The sequence below is a fragment of the Microcebus murinus genome, chromosome 8, assembly GCF_040939455.1.
Source record: "Microcebus murinus isolate Inina chromosome 8, M.murinus_Inina_mat1.0, whole genome shotgun sequence".
In the NCBI taxonomy this organism is placed as follows: Eukaryota; Metazoa; Chordata; class Mammalia; order Primates; family Cheirogaleidae; genus Microcebus; species Microcebus murinus.
This window is the reverse complement of record NC_134111.1, coordinates 92,502,600-92,521,395: the sequence shown is the minus strand read 5'-3', so window position 1 is coordinate 92,521,395 and position 18,796 is coordinate 92,502,600. Positions and strand designations below refer to the sequence as shown.

The window sequence follows — 18,796 nt, the reverse complement described above, 5'->3', positions numbered from 1 at the left end:
TATTTTTGTAGCTGTGATTCTATTATTCATATGGTTTTAAAAATTATTATGGTAACAAAATATGACAAGAGCTACTCTCTTACAAAATTTTTAAGTGTACCATATAGTATTATTAACTATATGCACATTGTTATATAGCAGATTGCTAGAACTTTTTTGTCTCTCATAGCTAAAAATCTGTATTCATTAAACAGCAGTTCCCGGTTTTCTCTTTCTCCATCCCCTGGCAACCACTCTGTTTTCTATTTCTATGAGTTTGATGACTTTAGATAACCTCATATAAATGGAATCATTAGTATTTGTCCTACTGTGGCTGGCTTATTTCACTCAGCACAGTGTCCTCAAGATTTATCCATTTGGTAGCCTAACCTTATATACTTTTGTATTCTGCTTTTTTTTTTTCATGTTTTAATTGTGAAGAACGTATAAACATATATAGTTTTTAAAAGATTGTAAAGCCAACACTAGTGTAACCATTTCCAGGTTAAGAAATGGAATATTGCCAGTATCTGAAGCTTCTTGTGTGACCCCTCCCCATGGTGCCTTCCCTTTACCTAGGGTAATTATCAGCCTAACTTTGGTGACAGTCATTCTCTTGCTTTGCTTCATGGTTTTCTAATCTATGTTTGTTCTTTAAACAATATGATTTAGTTTTGGCTCACTTTGAACTTGGTAGCCTTCTTTTTAAAAATTTACTATTGTAAGTATTTGCTCTTGCTCTGTTATGATAAACCTTCATAAAGATGCTTTCTATTCTGTTAGGATTCTGGTGAGTGATTGTATCATACTTTATGTAGCCATTCTTCAGTTTAGGTTGTTTATATTTTTTTATTGTTGGAAATAATGTAGTAAATGTCTTTCTACATGCCTTTTTTGGCGTTTAGGATCATTTCCTTTGGATAGTATTATGAATAAAAGAATATGAAATTTTAAGTCTCTGATTATATATTGCTAAATTGTTTACAAAGAGTTTTACCAATAAATACTAAAATGAAGCCTTATTGTCACTGTGCCAACATTAAGGGTTTTTCACACTTTCCCACAAATAAAACACCTTAGGGAATTTGATGGTTGAAAAAGACTATTTCATCTTATCTTGCATTTCTGAGGTTGGATACTTCACTATATGTTAATATTTGGTTTTCTTTTTTGTTGACTTTGCCCAAGTTTGTGTTGGGGTAAATCAGTTCCTTAAGTAATGGCTAATATGGCTGTGTGACGAATTCTTTTACATTTGCAGATGTAGGTGCAAAAAATTACAGGCATCTCTGTGCTGTTTATTACAACAAGAATCCTGGGTTTGAGATAATCCATGGGCTGCTGGACAGAATCATGCAGCTGCTTGACGTGCATCCCGGTGAAGATAAAGGGGGATATGTGATCAAAGCATCGGAAGGTAAGACAGGTCAGCTAGATCTAGAGTGAGCAATAATGTGATGAAGAGCTAAGCCCTGGTTTTGATAAAACAAAATTTTATTTTTTATTTGGGGGTAGAGTGAGCAATAATGTGATGAAGAGCTAAGCCCTGGTTTTGATAAAACAAAATTTTATTTTTTATTTGGGGGGTATGGAGAAAAAGGGGGATAAAGCTTTATTTCAATTAATTGTTAGTATTTTCTAGAATAAATCCTTGTTCCCTCTAGCATTTTAGAAAATGCTTTTTAGAACTTTCATAAGTGCTGCACCATATACTTTTGTTCCAAATGAGTTATGGTAAACCCTGATTACTGGCACCTTTAAGCCGTCAGCACATGGTGAGCCCAGAGGTTTAAACTGGAAGCTGAGAAGACCTAAAGTGACTGGTTTGCACTCAAAAGCCTCCTGTCTGAAGTCTTGAAGGCATACGAAAAAAATAAAAACCCTGAAAAGTTATTCTGAAAGACTTGACACATTTATCAAGTCATAAAGTTGACTTAGCAAGGGTGGGAATCCTCCTGTATAAAAGCCCAAGTACAAATCTTTGTTGGGGGCCGGTCGCGGTGGCTCATGCCTGTAATCCTAGCACTCTGGGAGCCTGAGGCGGGAGGATTGCTTGAACTCAGGAGTTCGAGACCAGCCTGAGCAAGAGCGAGACCTCGTCTCTACTATAAATAGAAAGAAATTAGCCAAACAACTAAAAATAGAAAAAATTAGCCGGGCATAGTGGTGCGTGCATGTAGGCCCAGCTACCCAGGAGGCTAAGGCAGGAGGATCGCTTGAGCGATCAGGAGTTTGAGGTTGCTGGTAAGCCAGGCTGATGCCATGGCACTCTAGCCCATGCAAGAGAGTGAGACTCTCAAAAAAAAAAAAAAAAAAAAAAAAGGCCGGGCGCGGTGGCTCACGCCTGTAATCCTAGCACTTTGGGAGGCCGAGGCGGGCGGATTGCTCAAGGCCAGGAGTTCGAAACCAGCCTGAGCGAGACCCTGTCTCTACCAAAAATAGAAATAAATTAATTGACCAACTAAAAATATATATACAAAAAATTAGCCGGGCATGGTGGCGCATGCCTGTAGTCCCAGCTACTTGGGAGGCTGAGGCAGTAGGATCGCTGAGCCCAGGAGATTGAGGTTGCTGTGAGCCAGGCTGACGCCACGGCACTCACTCTAGCCTGGGCAACAAAGTGAGACTCTGTCTCAAAAAAAAAAAAAAAATCTTTGTTGGGGAGTTTAAGTTAGGCTAACTAAATGGGATATATACTCCTAACATACTAGTTTCTCACTGACCAAGGAATTCTGGAATTTTTGCTTTTCATATTCCTGTAGTTTGAATCTAAGTTTATTTTGTTAGATATGAGATCCAGAAACAACTTGAAAGAATATTTACCATTCGTTCCTTGTTATTAACAGTTATTTGTAGTGGTGTGAGGTTTGGTGGAGAAATATTTTTGGTTTTCACTTATGTTTATTTTCTTAGTCCTGAGAGACTGTTTTTTGTTATTGGTTGCTTGCTTTAATTTTTGTTTTTGTTTTCATTTTGAGATTTCTTTGAACCTAACCCTGAAATGTGTGGGTCTTTTTAGATTGAAGATGGGTGGGGTTTTTTAAAAAAAAAATTGAGAGATTCAATAGAGCAGGGAGTGAATGTTTCTTACCCATCTCTCATTAAAAATAATCCAGTGAAGACATGTATTATGTTTGTAGAGTTCTAGAGTGTTAGAACTGCATCTGGGAGTTCATCCAGTCCAATTTCCTAGTCTTACAAGTGAGGGAACTAAGGCTTGGCAAGTTAAGTAGTTGAGCCAGATCACACATGTCAAACCCAGGGTTCTCACCTCCCTGTGTTCTTTCCACAAGGCCACGTTGTCTGCTTTTGTGTTGCTTTTACCTACTCATTCTCCAGTTTATCATCCTAGCATTCTGCTTTAAGACCTGGTTGTCTAAGTTAATAGCAATATGTAAGCCGATAGGAAACATGTCTTGTCCTCCTATGCAAAGCCTTTTCTCAGAAATCTTACTTCATAAACAGATTAACTGGATAAAAATCAGTTCCCTGATATGAATTACACTCTGTAAGTGAAGTCTTAATTTCTTTCTTATTTGAAAGGTTGCAAAGAGCTAAAATGGTAAATTGGAGCATAATTAGTCCTAGATATGATGCTTTATGTAATTTATAGATTAACAATATATATATAAACCAGTGTCTTAATATTGTGGCTTTCCTGCTTCGAATAGTTCCTTAGACATTTATTTCTCAGGAGAATCTGAGTTCCCAGTTATAGGCAGACTTCAAGAAATCAAGACTATGTAGGACACAGGCCCTGCTGTCGAGGAACCTGCAGGGAAAAAGACTACAACATCCCAACTCGCAAACTAAGTTGCAAAGAGTAGTGCCTTGAGGTTTCCAAACAGAGAGAGTGTGCAACTTCTTGAGAGCATCCGTACAAACTTTAGTGGGTTTCTGCAAAGTGAGATGGGCCTTTGAAGGAATAAGTGGAGGCAGGGGAAGCAGGCAAACCACGTGAGCAAAGGTAGAGATGGGAAACACAGGCTGTGTGTGTAGCATAATAGGGAGTGCACTTCAGTTTGGCCATAGGATGAGAGGGAGCTTGAGATTGTATTTTGAGTCTTGAATGCTAGAAAAGAGGGTTTCAGCTAATTAGAGGAAAAGTACTAAAGCAGCTTCTACTTTTTATAAAAGCAGGTGAATGATATTAGATCTGTACTTTAGAGGGACTAATCTGGCGGCAATATGCAGTATGTTGGGGTGCTATGGAGAGTAGAGGTGAAGGGAATGTTACAGCAGTGAGAATGAGAACTTGAACTTGAATCATGGTTATGGCTATACCAAAGAAAATACTGATTTAAGAAATATTAGGATGGTAGAAGCTATAACATTCTTCATTTGGAAAGTTTTGTGATATGTGCCACTTGGAACCTTTTATGATACAAGTGATATGTGTTAATCTTTTTTAAAGTCAGATTTTTATAATTCTAAACTTATGATAATTGGAATCCTATATAAATTAGCATCCAAACAGAATATAGTATTTAGTACTTAATTTCCCTAATATGTAGATATCTGCTGTTTTGGTTTAGAATGTATTGTGTTTTAATTAGGAAACACAGTCATAAGCTGTCACTACTGATGTGGTTGTAGGTCTTTGTGTTCAGTTTGGTTAGGCCAAGTTGTTATTTTGGTTTTTGATTTAGTATTTACATACTCAGAATTATGTTTCCTTTTGAATCTACATTGGTTTTCATAATAGAATTATAATATTTTAAAGTTTGAAAATTTTTATATCTATGAAATATCCAAGATTTATGAATTTGAGAAGCTTTGGTATAACTTCTTTCTGCTCATGGATAGCTATGATAGATATTTCAATACAGTACATATTTCAATATATCTAACTGGCTTTCTTTAGAAATGGGCAGCATATCTGCTTTCTCTGCCACTGTCACCATCATTACCCACACCAGTCTTCTGGAGTCCTGGGTACATGCCTAAATCTCCGTGCTTTTTTCTCAGGATGCTTTCTGTAAGAGCCATCAAGCTAAAGAGAATTAGTGTCATTATAAATAATGGTTCCTCATTTCTCATAGGGATTTCTAAGTCTGTTTTGGTTATCTAATGACAAATATGATTATCCTTTTTTTTTAATGGTTAAAGAAATCAAGGCCTAAAGAAGTGGCTTGTCAAAAGAAGTCAGTAACAAAACTGGTATTAGTTCTTCATCTACTATAAATATGCACACGTACATACATACCACAGCCAAGGAACAAAAGTGTTTTCCAGACTCCTAAGTAAATCTGTAAATAAAGGAATTTGGTAGCTGGAGCATATTATAGCTATATGATTTCCTCAGATTTATTGTTATTTTATATAAACTTTTTCTGCTAAGAAAAGAACTTCAGAGGATCAAAAAGTAGAGCAGAAACAGATCAAGAACTACCATTTCCTGCCATTCTTGATTATTGAGTTGTCTTCTATTACTTTGGCATATGGTTTACTTTTTAATAATTAAAAATCCCTAGTGGCTTTGTAATTATAACTGAGCTAAGTCTGTTCACTAGAGATTCTTACTAATGTCAGTTACATTGGCAGCTATACCTAGTTTCTTTCAGTCCTTTTTAATGTATGTTACCAAGCTTCCTTTTGTGCTGCTTTATCTGGTGGTAGAGATGAGTGGAACAGAACTTGGTTCTCCTTTGAGAAACTTGGCCCTGTACATTGTAAGAAAAATCTAGAGACTCATTTGGTGGATCACTTCATTGATCCTCAGGAGCTGTTTTGACATTGTACTGTAACCTTGCTTATTATGTAGGTAGCAGCTCTCTAGCATGTGCAGTGTCTGCAGAAGCACTCATAAAGCCTGTGAGTGCAGCGAGAGTGAAAGCTGTGGTCACCTAGTCTTACTTATTTTTCATTTGCTGAGCGCCCTTGCAATTAAGACCATAAAGTGAGATAGAATGTCAAACTGATGATAGAATAAGGTTAATATTGAGTGGGGAAAAAAAAGAAGAACCGTTAACTTTTTAGCAAACTGCAGAGTTTTAAGGGTTTCAAAAGGGTTCAACTCTGAATGGTTTAGTGGTATTTGATCAGATTATTATAGCATATGTATATGCTTTTTTTCAGGCTTCTTCCCCTTCATTTTTGTGGTTTGTTGAAAACTAAATTATGTATGTTAAGATGCATTTATCCTTTTCAAAAACCACTTCTGGGCAAGGAAAATTCTCAACATTTTTGTGTTTAGAACAGTTATATGGTTGCTGGGCAAATCAGTGGCAAAAATAATTTCTGTAGAATGTAGTGGGTTTTGTGTGTGCTTGGTTGCATTGAGCTGAGTGTGTGGTTTTTCCCCCGTCTAGCTTGTTACCTATTTCACTTTTGATTATTTATAATTCTACAGAAAACTTTGATTTAACTTGAGACAAGATCCCTAGTAGAGAAACAAAAGTTTTAGAACCTTAGTTTTGACAATTCTAGTTTTCATGCTGCTCAGAATTCATTTTGTGCAATGAAAAATAACCTTGTAAGTAATATGCATGTTTAATCCTACACCATATGTACACACAGTGGTTATTTAGGTACCTTCTGCTACAGTAACATGTAATGATTGTTGGCTTGACCCGTAGGGCATGACCTTTTTCCCCTTTCAGGACACCTGTGAAAGATTTCAGATGCTAAAAAATATGGGTGAAATTGTGATATTTCCCTGGTTGTCACACTGTTTTTAGTGTAATATGAGCTTGGAAATGTATGAGAAAAATATCTATTGAACAATTTGTTGAAGTAAAGGTGTTCAATTTATGGTTTGATTTATACAAAATGCACTATCATAAAGGGGGATCTGTGTAGCATATCTACACTTAGTTACTATCATCAAAGACATTGAGGCATCAAGTTAAGACAAAATTTAGAAGTTTTTAAGCTTATGACCTTATTACTCTGTGTAAAAACAGTTTTTATTCCTCTGGTTTCTCTACTTTTTTTGTGTTTGAAGCAAGCTTTCAAATACTACCATTTTTGTTAGCTTCTTTTAAAGGAATGAAAAGACCCAAAGCAATATTAAACAAATGACCAGTAACTACCATGTAGTTGCAATATAAGATTGGCCACAGTGTTTATAAAAGCTTCAACAATTATACAATTCACTCAGCCCTTTCTTGTTTTTATTTTTATGCACAAGGCAAAGTTCTTTGCACTCGTGTTCACTTGACTCTTTTGGGGGTGGGAGGGGGTGTTTTGGTACCTACCTGACATTTTAGTATTCACAGCAAATTGATATACTCTATAGCCAGTCACACATTGAATGTCTTGATCAGCTCAATATTTCATCTGATACTGTCATAACAATGTTTCTCAACTTTTCAAAAAAAATTCTCTCTCCCCTAAGAACCTTCCCTAAATTGTCCCTTCATAAAATTTTCATTCCACAGATATACTATGTATCTATTATGTACTGTACCTATAGCCGTGTTGTGTGGATAAGAATAAATATAAAGCTTTTTAAAAATTCAATACAGAGTTAACAGTGACTAAACAAAATTTTCCTTTTTCTTTTTCTTTTTGAGACAGAGTTTCACTCTGTTGTCCTGAGTAGAGTCCTGTTTAAAAGTTAAATTTAAAAATGACTAACATTTAACTTTACCTGCTGGATAACTTTTAATATTATTTATTGATACTAATTATATCAAATTATACCAATAAGCAATTTATATAAATATATAGTAACAATAATCAAAATTTAAGTCTTTCAAAACTTCTTCAGCAAAAATAAAATAGAAAACATAAATTAATTTCTTAATTTTTAGTGAATTTAACTTTTCCTTGATATGAGAAAATAACTAATTGGTAGTCAGTTATTGTCAACATTTTTAATACTTGACATAATGATGTGTTAAATAACTTTTTGAATTATTAATAATAAAACATAAACTATTTTTATTTAATTCTCAAAGCCTTAGTCACATACACAGGCTCTTGGGATCAAACATGATGCCCATAAGGCCATCCAATGGCAGCCCCTAGGCATGTGCAGGCCACCTCTCCATGTGATTTTGAGATCAGACTGTCAATAGAGTCCTCCAGTCACAGCCATCTATTGCCATAGTTTCGTAGCACTCTTCCTGCGTATATTTACTGTGTCTTCCATATCAATGCTTGTGTGTGTGATAACCAAGAAAAATAATGAGAGGAACTGAATAGTAAGGAGTTAAGAGTTTTGTCAAGAGGGGCTTAGCTTTGAAGGGACCCAAACCATTGCAACATGTAAAAATTATTTTTTCATATCCTCTTTTCTCCTCCTAGAACCAGTTTCGCCCTTGTTGAGAATGCATGCTGTAACAGAATAAATACTTTGGAGTTACAGTAGTCTCTTATCTGTGGGCTACATGTACCAAGACCCCCAGTGGATGCTTGAAACCACAGATAGTACTGAATCCTATATATATTATATTTTTTCAGTCTGATAAACAAGATAGCTACTAAGTGACCAATGGGCAGGCAGCTTATACAGCGTAAATATGCCAGACAAAGTGATGATTCATGTCCTAGGCATGATGGAATGTGGGGCAGTGTGAGATTTCATCATACTACTCAGAACCATGTGCAATTTAAAACTTACGAATTATTTATTTTTTCTATTTAATATTTTGGGACCATGGTGAGCTGCAGAAAGCAAAATCACAAATGAGGGGCACTACTATATTGAAATTCAACCATATGTGCTGAGCAAAAAAGAGAGAAAGATATTTTTATTTAGCACATTGTACTCCCTTTTTTTGCACCAGCTTCTTCATCTGTAAAGTGGGAATGATAATGGCTGTCCTGTCTGCACCATAGGGCTTTTGGGAGAGGTAGCTGCAAGAATTTGTGAAAGCATTTTGGAATGGATAAATCACTCTTCAGAGTATATTTGATGTAGATATTAGGTCTGCCCTCAGAAAAGCAACATTGAAATAAAAGAGTTGCAGAGTGGGATTCAAAAAGACCCGGGTTCTAATCTCAACTCTGCTGCTACCTGGTATGATTTTCTTAACCTGTTTTGTATCTATCTGATCATGTGTCAACTAAGGGAGTAGACTGGATTGCATCCAATGTCATTTCCAGTTTTAAGATTCTACAGGAATTTAAATTCAGAAGTAATTTCTGCCACAAGTGCTCACATATCAGTTCTTTGCCTTTTTAGATGATGTCTCTGTAATGCTTATTTGTCTGCCAATGTAATTCCAGCCTTATTTCAAGAATCTGAAATTTATTCTTTAAAAGTGCCTGTGTTATATGAGATTTTTAAAAAGTATAGGTATGTTTTCCATGAGGCCCTAGGTGTTGTATTATGTTGTGTTAATATTGCAGAGCATACTTGAGTATGTCTTAAGATTAGATGATGAAGAAACAGTCTTTCTTTTTTCTTCTTAAGTTTTGTTTATTTATTTAATCTTAAACCTGAGGAAGTTTGCAAACATGAAATGGACAGCTTGACCAAAAGCTTAAAAACATTTTATAGGCCTTATGTGCCTATGGGCCACACACAAGGAGATGCCAGTTCAGTGCCCCTTGTTCACCTTTGCCTTGCTCCCTTGCCTCTACTATTGCTTGCCTTGGGCAAGTCTCCTAATCTCCTTGTGCTTTACTTTTTCCCATCTGTAACTTGCCTGTCCCATAAAGGGTTAGGCCTGGGCTGCACTGGGACTGGTTCACTGCTTTTACTGGGATGAGTAGATGAGTAGAAAGCAGGGTACTGTGTTTTTACAATTTCATTATTCTTTTCTTTTTCTTTTATACGCTCTACATGTCAACTGAAATCTTACTTTGAAACTAAAGCATCTATCATAATTACATTTTTGAAGTTAGGTTTGCTCCAAGTTAGCTAAAGGTCTCAATTGAGTAAGTTGACTAAGTTGACTGAAATTATGGATACAGTCTTATATTCTCAACATTTCAATTCTTTAATAAGCCCTACCATAGTCTCTTTATTATTATTGTCATTATTTCATTATAATTGTGGAGTAAATTGTTCCTATTTGGTTTGAGAAATAGTTCCCTTAACCATTTGTCACGTGAAAGACTGGAAAAAGAACCATTTGTTGGCCCAGGAAGGCAGAATGATATATACCTTTTATTTTTGAAGTTGATTCTAAATATTTCCTAAAATATTTAAGAAATATGAAAATTTTGGGGGAAATGTGAATGATTTGGGGAGTGTCAAATGTAGGATGATGGCATTTTTTTTTTTTTTTTTTTTTTTTTGAGACAGAGTCTCACTTTGTTGTCCAGGCTAGAGTGAGTGCCGTGGCATCAGCCTAGCTCACAGCAACCTCAAACTCCTGGGCTCGAGCGATCCTTCTGCCTCAGCCTCCCGAGTAGCTGGGACTACAGGCATGCGCCACCATGCCCGGCTAATTTTTTATATATATATCAGTTGGCCAATTAATTTCTTTCTATTTATAGTAGAGACGGGGTCTTGCTCTTGCTCAGGCTGGTTTTGAACTCCTGACCTTGAGCAATCTGCCCGCCTCGGCCTCCCAAGAGCTAGGATTACAGGCGTGAGCCACCACGCCCGGCCTGGATGATGGCATTTTTTAAGAATAGGAGTTTTCAACAAAAACTCAGACCAACAGTGGGTACTTTTTAACCTAGAGTTATATGTCCTTTGGTTTTACACAAGTTAATTTGAGACTGATTTAAAATTGCAATTAGATGGATCACCTTGAAGCTTTTCCAACATTCCTGACCTCTTTCAGGTTGTGAAGTATATGAGAGGCTCATAGTTAAGATCAGACTTTAAAAATAGATCTCAATGTTTCTCTAGCATTTGCTATTTAATCACTTAGTGTTTGCCCTGCTAATTAACAAAATTTTTCATAAGAAATGTTAAAAAGTGACAACTGTGGAAATAAATGATAAATTTCTCTATACAAAGTAAGACTGGGAAATTCTAGAGTTATGATTCTAAATATTTAGTCATAAGGCGATTGGGATAATTTTAAAAAGATGGGTTTATTTTGCAGACATTTCTCCATTAATTAGAGGACTAGGTAGTCTGTGCTCTGTTGATTTCTTTTTGAAGAATAAGGTCCCACAGGTTCCTGTCCCTATTTGTAATACAGAGTATGCCGTGCCCTGTCTTGATAGAATGTTGCTGACACATAGGCGCCCTCTCCGAGTTCCATGCTGTGGGGTTAAGTAGGTACTAGTTCTTCTCTCACGTCCAGTTTTCTTCACTTTGAGAGTTAATGATGTCTGCAGGTGTGTTGGGATTAGCACTGTAAAGTTGTGTAAGGGGTTTTTCTTTCTTTTGATCTTCAGAAAGGGATGAAAGATGGCCATTAAACTCAAGGGATTAGGTCCCTTCTCTTTACAGACTTTAGGTACCATAAATATTTCACTTCAAATGCAAAGTGAAGAATTGTATACATCTGGGGGAAATAGGTGTTTTATATTACCAGTTGGAAATTATTCAGTCTCCACTTACAAATTAAATGGTCTTTGTAGAGACATTTTTTTTTTTTTTTTTACGAACTGAGTGTGTACTAGGATCGGGGAAAAAATGTTTTTGTGTTTGTATCTCGGTAGTGATATTTTTCTCCTCATGTTCCTAAGCCTTTTCCTTTCATTTTATAAGTTAATGTCTCACCTGCCTTGTACCCTTTTCCCCCTTGGTTTCTCCCCACTTGTGTTATTTCATTTGTGCCCTCAAAAAACTGTTGGTTCTAAAACTTTGAGAGCAACTACCCTTAAGAATGATACCATATTCACATGTATGGTATAAATGTATTCAGTTTTTTATAGGCCCTGTATTCTCTCTTTTCCTTTAAATCAACATCATTTAGGAAAGGAAGGTGATGTTGATGAGTTGACTACATTCTCAGAAAATTGGTGGGAAACCAGGAGAAAGTTCCCCTGTAGGAAATTAGAGTTTCAGCCCCTTTCCGCTCTTTGCTTTGTCACCCACCTTGTCAGTTTTACTCTGGAATGGAACACTGGGGATTTTTCTTCTTCTTCTTCTTTTTGGTTCCTTGCTGGGAGGGGAAGGGTGACAGTAGGCGCCAGCCCAGGAGTCAGCCTGTTAAATGATTATTCTTCCCCTCAATCCATATTACATAAGCAGTCATTTAAAACAGATTTTAAAGTACATTCAGTTGACCCAAGGGTTCACAGTATCCATATAATTCTGCATTATATATTTCACAACTGAATTTAGGGGGTTAATAAAGCTCCTAGTGATAGTGTCTGTTATTTGCTCTGACATATGTGATATATGGACATTCCTTTTCCAGTGTTCCCTGCACCCCTTTTTATTTTGTTCTTTTTAGTGTAGAAAATCTGAGTGGTAAAGCACCAGATTGCCAGCATTTACAATATGTTGTTTGAACCCCAAAACATGTATCAGTAATGTAAAGAAAGGGAAAACTAAAATTATGTGAGTAGATGATTTTTTATAGATGGGCAAAATAGAATGGGTTGAAAATAGCCAATAAGGAATTCAGAGCCCTATGATTGATAATACTGCCGATGTTTTCAGATGGGCGGGGAGGTCGTCTGCTCAATTACCTCCTTAAGCTTCTACTTCCGATGCTTCGTAAATTATAGGAATGAATCTATGTGTAAAGCTTACCCAAATTTTGGGCCTATAATATTACTCTTAAAAAAGATTGGGCAAAAAGAAACTGTGAAAGGTGTTTGGCAACGAGCAAGAAAGGGAGCTCACAAACACTTTGATGGTCAATTAGCCAGAAAACATGCTAACGACTGGGTGCCAGGCTGGATTGTGGGCCCAGGAATTACCCCCAAGGTCCTCAGAGGGCTTGGGCCATTGGAGCACAGAGACAATTACAGACCTCAAGGAGATGCTGCTACAAAGGCTTTAATTAAGGGACTTACTTACACCCCACTAAGTTTTGGAAATTAAATTCTTATTTGTGCTTAACTGATGTTTCTTTTGTCTGGGCTTCCACATGTATTTCAACAGAGAACACTGTTTTCCCAGAATCTGTTTTATGTTGGAAGCCATTTTACTGTGATGAATACCAGCGAAGCTGAGATTTAATCAGTGTAAGGAACTAGGTGGAAAAGTGGGCTGAAAGGCGTTTTGCTGGGGAGCATTTTGGGTGCAGGGTGAAAATTGTAGCATTTATGCATCTTGAAATACCAGTAAGCCAGGAACTCTGTTTGGGCTTAAATACATGAATAAGAGAAACTAATATACTTTATAGAATTTGAATTTTAGAATTCCCATTTATAAGGCAATATGATTTTCTTTGTATTGGCAACTTATGTCTCCAGACATAGTATACTGCTCTTTCTTCAAAACTGTGTTTTTGTTTGTTTGTTGATGCAATAGAAGCAGCCTTTGGCTATCACTCAGGCCTGAATTTTCACAACCCTAGACCCATGTTTTGTTCCATTCAGATGTGACTTCTTTTATTTCTGGCAGTATTCCTATTTAAGATGTACCAGGCTGAGCACAGAGGCTTACAACTGTAATCCTAGCATTTATAAGGAGGTCAAGGCAGGAGGATTGCTTGAGCTCAGGAGTTTGAGACCAGCCTGAGCAAGAGTAAGTCCCCATCTATACTAAAAATAGAAAAATTAGCTGAACGTGGTGGCGTGTGCCTGTAGTCCCAGCTACAGGGAGGCTGAGGCAGGAGGAATGCTTGAGCCCAGGAGTTTGAAATTGCAGTAAGTCTGGTGATGCCACTGCACTCTACCCAGGGCGACAGAGTGAGAACCTGTCTCAAAAAAATAAAAAAAGGTGCATCCCTTCTAGCTAGAGTATTACGATTGCATTGCCCTGCCTGAGTTACTGAGCTCTCCACCCTACTTCTGTCGACAGTGAAGATGCTCTCATCTTTGAACTCTGGGGCCTAATTGTTGCCTAAGTTGGATGTATCCCCTTTGTTTTGTTCGTGAAGCAGTTATTCTCTCTTTTGTCCTTTGAAGTGATTCACTTCTGCCTACAAAGTTTGGTTTGAACCATAAAGGTTTTTAAAAAGTACTAAGAAACGCTTGCGTAATTTTAAATTTTCCTTTAGGCTGGTACAGTGGCTCACACCTGTACTCTGTCTGACAGAATTGGAAAGTTTAGTCTAAGATTTAAAAACATTACTATAGTCTGGGTGCAGCTGCTCATGCCTTTCATTCTAGCACACTGGGAGGCTGAGGTGGGAGGATCACTTGAGGTCAGGAGTTTGAGACCAGCCTGAGGAAGAGGGAGACCCCATCTTTACCACAAATGGAAAAAATTAGCCGGGTGTGGTGGCACATTCTTAGAGTCCCAGGTACTTAGGAGGCTGAGGCAGGAGGATCACTTGAGCCCAGGAGTTTAAGGTTGCAGTGAGCTCTGATGACACCACTGTACTCTAGCCCTGGCAACAGATCGAGGCCCTGTCTCAGTATTTCCCTTTCACATGTAACATCAGTCAAGTCACACATATTTTAGGTTCTCTCTGCACCCCTTGATCATTTGAAGGCTCTTTTGTGTACCTCTCAATTTGTGTATGTGGAGGACAGAACTCCAGCCTTGCTGATCAGAGAAACCAATAAGAAAATCATAAGAAGTGTTTATATCATCATCTGACCTTGTTAAATAAAAATGATAAAGAAAACTAGCAAGAAAAGTTAAAATTGTCATCATAGGTTAAAGTGAACAGTTTTCAGTAAGGTGGAGTTTATATAGAAATCCCATTTATTGGGCTTAATTTTTATATATAGGTGGGTCAAGGAGGATTAGTATTGGATGAAAGGGCAGCAGGCTCCACTGGGGTGCAGTGAAAGCCTTCTGACCTAGGAGCAGTTTGGGATGACTCGGATGGGTCCATGTACTCGGGCAAAAACTTTTGGTTTAGAATACTTGTGTACTTGGATTTGTTTTAAGTAAAGCAGAATGTGAGTTTCAGTTCTTTTTGCTTTTCTTTGGAAAGATGGACAATTGTTTCTAGTAATATAAATATTTTATTTGACCAAATACCTAGGTGGCTAATGAACTATAGCAAACTTTGATCCAAACTTTTGGGGAGAGGTAGAGCTGGCAACTGAAGAATATCACTGAATTTTGCTAAAAAGTACTGATTCAAAAAGTTGTTTTATGAAGTAAAAATTCTAAGCTCCTATCTCTTAGGCTTTATTTTCCTAACATCGTCAGAACTGGCACATCTGGCTTAGATTCTAAAATAGTTTGGTTGTGTGCATTCCTAAAAACAAATCCAATCAAACTGGAATTGAAGATAGATAGAAGGAAGGAAAGACTTTGATACAGTGAGGATTCTTCAACATAGCAAGGTTATCAGGGAAGATCTTGAACATTTCCTTTCTGAGTGACCTTTAAAAATTGACTGAATTTTTTTTTTTTTTTTTTTCAGATAGTGTAGGTGTATTCAGATATAGTTCTGTATACAGGGGTGCTGGAGTGATGGAATAAATGGTTCTAGGCAGTCCTTCCAATTCTGTGATTCTTGATTATACTGCTTACCGTCAGCACTTTATACAGACTTCACTTATTTGTCATTTGAAGATTTTTCTTTTTGGGGATCAAGGGAGGATAGTTTTGTCTTTTAAATTGGTGCATTTTAATTCTATCAAAATGAAAACCTATCTTTATCAGATTTAGTAATATTCATATCACACTAAGACTTTACATTATCAATACAGTTGGTTTCTACATTTATTTGATTCCCCTCCCTACCCCTCTCCCCAAGTGTGGATTAGTGCAAAGAGCCAAATAGTCAAATGCAATTCATTGAACTTCTTGCTTTAATATATAGTGAAGCAGAATTGTTTAGTTTGGAGGGATGTGAAAAACAGGCCACTTTATAATTTAACCAGGTTGCTTTAGGATTATTTAAGAATGGAAATTAAAAATGTTTTTCAGTTCTTTCTCCACAAATAAAAAGCAAACATCCTTCTGTGCTGATCAGGAAATACATGTAATTGTCCTATGTCTCTCTGGTACTAACTTGAAAGTAGCAGGTTCCCCTCCCCTCCAGCCTAATTCTGTATTTCTTAATGATGCTGACCTTGGAGCCATTAGTAGAGATGAAGCAGTTTACTCTTTCATAAATAATGTACTCACTCTGAAGTGCAGGCTGGAGGCTGTGGCCGTGCTCGGCTGGGTATTTATAGTTCATGCTAGTAAACATTTTGGTTGACTCAGTCAGAAGCTGCAGGCCTGATCCCTTTTCAAGTTAGTGAGAGAAATGGATCAGCATACTTTTAAACCTCAGTAAAGTACACAGCATTGATAAACTCCTGTGGCATTGGGAACTTAGTAAATATGGTATAGGCCTATATATTTGTTTGTTTTTAGTTCTTTAAACCTCAAGAGCTGTTACTGGTTTGGTAAGCCGTATCAGTGCATTGGCCCAGACGAAGAGAAAACTTTCTGCTGTCTTGAAGCAAATCAGGGATCAACCCAGACTTGTTTTGAGCTGGCCTTCCTGTGATTTTACAGTGGATGCTTCAAAACTGCTTGGGAAGCTCTTTTCATATGGCAACATGGGTCACATTCTGGAAGCAGGGCTTGTAATCAGATATGCGGTTCCCTGGAGCCTGCCGATGACACTGCAGCTCGCGCTTCTCTGTGTAATAAGGTGGAAAAGAGTGACGTGCAGAGCAAATGAATTCAGTGCAGACTTCTTATTCAGCAAGCATCACTATGGAAAAACCTGTTTTAAAACAGGTTCTTCCCATGCAAGTTAGTCAGTTTTATGTTTCATTTTTTTCCCCTTTGTCTTTTTTAGGACCAGTTCCAAGTGTGGGCATAGTTCCCCTAAGACTTCTCCTGATTGCTCCTTCAGCCTCCTTTATTTCATCCTTCCTGCTCGGTCAGAACCCTGTGATCAAAAATAGAGGGCCCTTAATTTTACATTTGCCTCTCATATTTTTCTTGCAAGAGTTCTTGGTGTAATAGCAAATACTTCTTTTAAATACTAGAAAGTGTAAGGAAGCACTCTCTTTTCATAGCCAGTGGTTTAAAGAATAGTTATTTTTAAAGTAGACTAGCAGGCTTTTAGCATTAAATGTCTATTGACATTTTTGCCAGAAGAAACATTGATTTTTCTCTCTCTCTTTTTCAGGGCCTACTTTCTTCCCTGGGCGATGTGCTGAGATCTTTGCCAGGGGTCAAAGCATTGGGAAGCTTGGGGTCCTTCATCCTGACGTTATCACCAAATTTGAGCTGACCATGCCCTGCTCTTCTCTGGAAATCAATATTGAACCATTTTTGTGAAGATGGGTCTCTGTTGTGTGATTCTCTTCCCAAGTGTCCCTTTCTCCTTCCCTGGCGTCCTTTAGTCCTCCACAGGGAGCATCTATTTGTGCTTTAATGTTTAATAAAGTAGAAAGCACTGTCTGGCGCTGTGGGTAGTTGTCACCTTTTGCCCGCATTAGGCCAGCTTGTGTAATATACAAATGTGGTATCCGTGTGAAGTTGCATTGTTGGGTAAGAACCCAGTGGAGTACCAGAGAAATGCACTAGCAGAGTGTGGGGCCACTTCTGAAAGTCAGGAATGCTCCTCAGACATCAGAGCGTCACACTGTAACTGATTACTCCTGCATAACAGGATCCCATTCCTTTCCTTATTGATAAAACAAAATAATTAATTAATGTGCATGTTGCATGAGTATGAGATAACTAAGGGTTTTAGCTTTTATGTTCTACATTTGACATGTATTCATCATTTGGAAACAATAAAAAACAGTATTTTTAGAAAATGTTTAAGAATCAATTATAGTGTAACAATTATAGTTTTTGAAGTCATTTTAAAGTGAAAGAAAAACTTGTAACAGAAGTATTGAAAATACTTGAGAGTACATAGGTATTTTTTACTCTGTGATGCCCTGAGAGTACAAACAACATAGATCTGTTATGCTATAAGAGTTAAAATGGACAAGTGTTGGTATCGGTGTAAAATGAACATTGGGAAATAATGAAAAATTATATTTTCCATAGGCCATACATGTTACTGTAATTAGTTATGAAATCATGGTTTTAAATACTTAATTGAACCACTGGCATCTGTCTTATTTTTTAGGGAAATATTAGATTTCTACTCTGAAGTTAAGCTTTTGCTAGTCCTCTTTGTCTTACATTCTCAATTTCCTTTCATACTTCGATCTAGAGTCCTCCAATTTAATTAAGTACCCTTTCTTAAAAAAAGAAGCTGTGTCTAATGTTTGAGATAAGTGCCCAGTTACTATTGAGCTAATAAGAAACATGATAAAATGTAAAACTTTAAAGTAAGTCCTACTAGAAATAGCTAACAAAGATAGTGAGACAAGATCTTTTCCTGAGCCTGTTACTAAGAGAAAGCCCAACCATGTTACAGTCTTGAATTGGGGCAGCAGTGTCTGATGTAATTTGTGAACATCCAGACTTCCATCTAATCCTTCTTTTTTTTTTTTTTATTTCAGCATATTACAAGGGTATAAATGTTGAGGTTACATATATTGCCCTTGCCCCCTCTCCACCCTCGAGTCAGAGCCTCAAGCGTGTCCATTCCCCAGTTAGTGCACATCGCATTCATTATGTATGTATATACCCATCTCCTTCCTCCCCACCTGCCCAACACCTGATAAATGTTATTCCTATTCTTTTTTTTTTAATTTTTTGACACATGCTTTGTGGCCTAGGATATGGTCAGTCTTAGGGAATTTTCCATGAGCTGATGAGAAAAACATCTTCAGTGGTTTTTGGGTAGAATGTTCTGTAAATGTCAGTCAGGCCTATTTGTTCTAGAATTCTATTTAAGTCCATTGTTTGTTTATTTTCTGTTTTGAGGATCTGTCCTGTGCTGTTGGAGGAGTGTTGAAGTCTCCAGCTGTTATGGTGTTGCTATTTATCATTTTGTTTAAATCAAGTAGGATTTGCTTTATG

At 37.1% G+C, this 18,796-nt stretch overlaps 1 protein-coding gene across 1 annotated transcript in view; it reads left to right on the top strand.

Annotated features, from left to right (window-relative positions):
* FARSB (phenylalanyl-tRNA synthetase subunit beta) overlaps nt 1-17,272 on the top strand; it is a 67,813-nt gene extending 50,541 nt beyond the window's left edge. The window contains exons 16-17 of the mRNA XM_012741940.2: nt 1,241-1,396; nt 16,998-17,272. Of these exons, the coding sequence (XP_012597394.1) occupies nt 1,241-1,396; nt 16,998-17,149 (308 nt within the window). The 3' untranslated portion in view covers nt 17,150-17,272. The remainder of the gene's footprint in view (nt 1-1,240; nt 1,397-16,997) is intronic.
* Nucleotides 17,273-18,796: the final 1,524 nt, after the last annotated feature.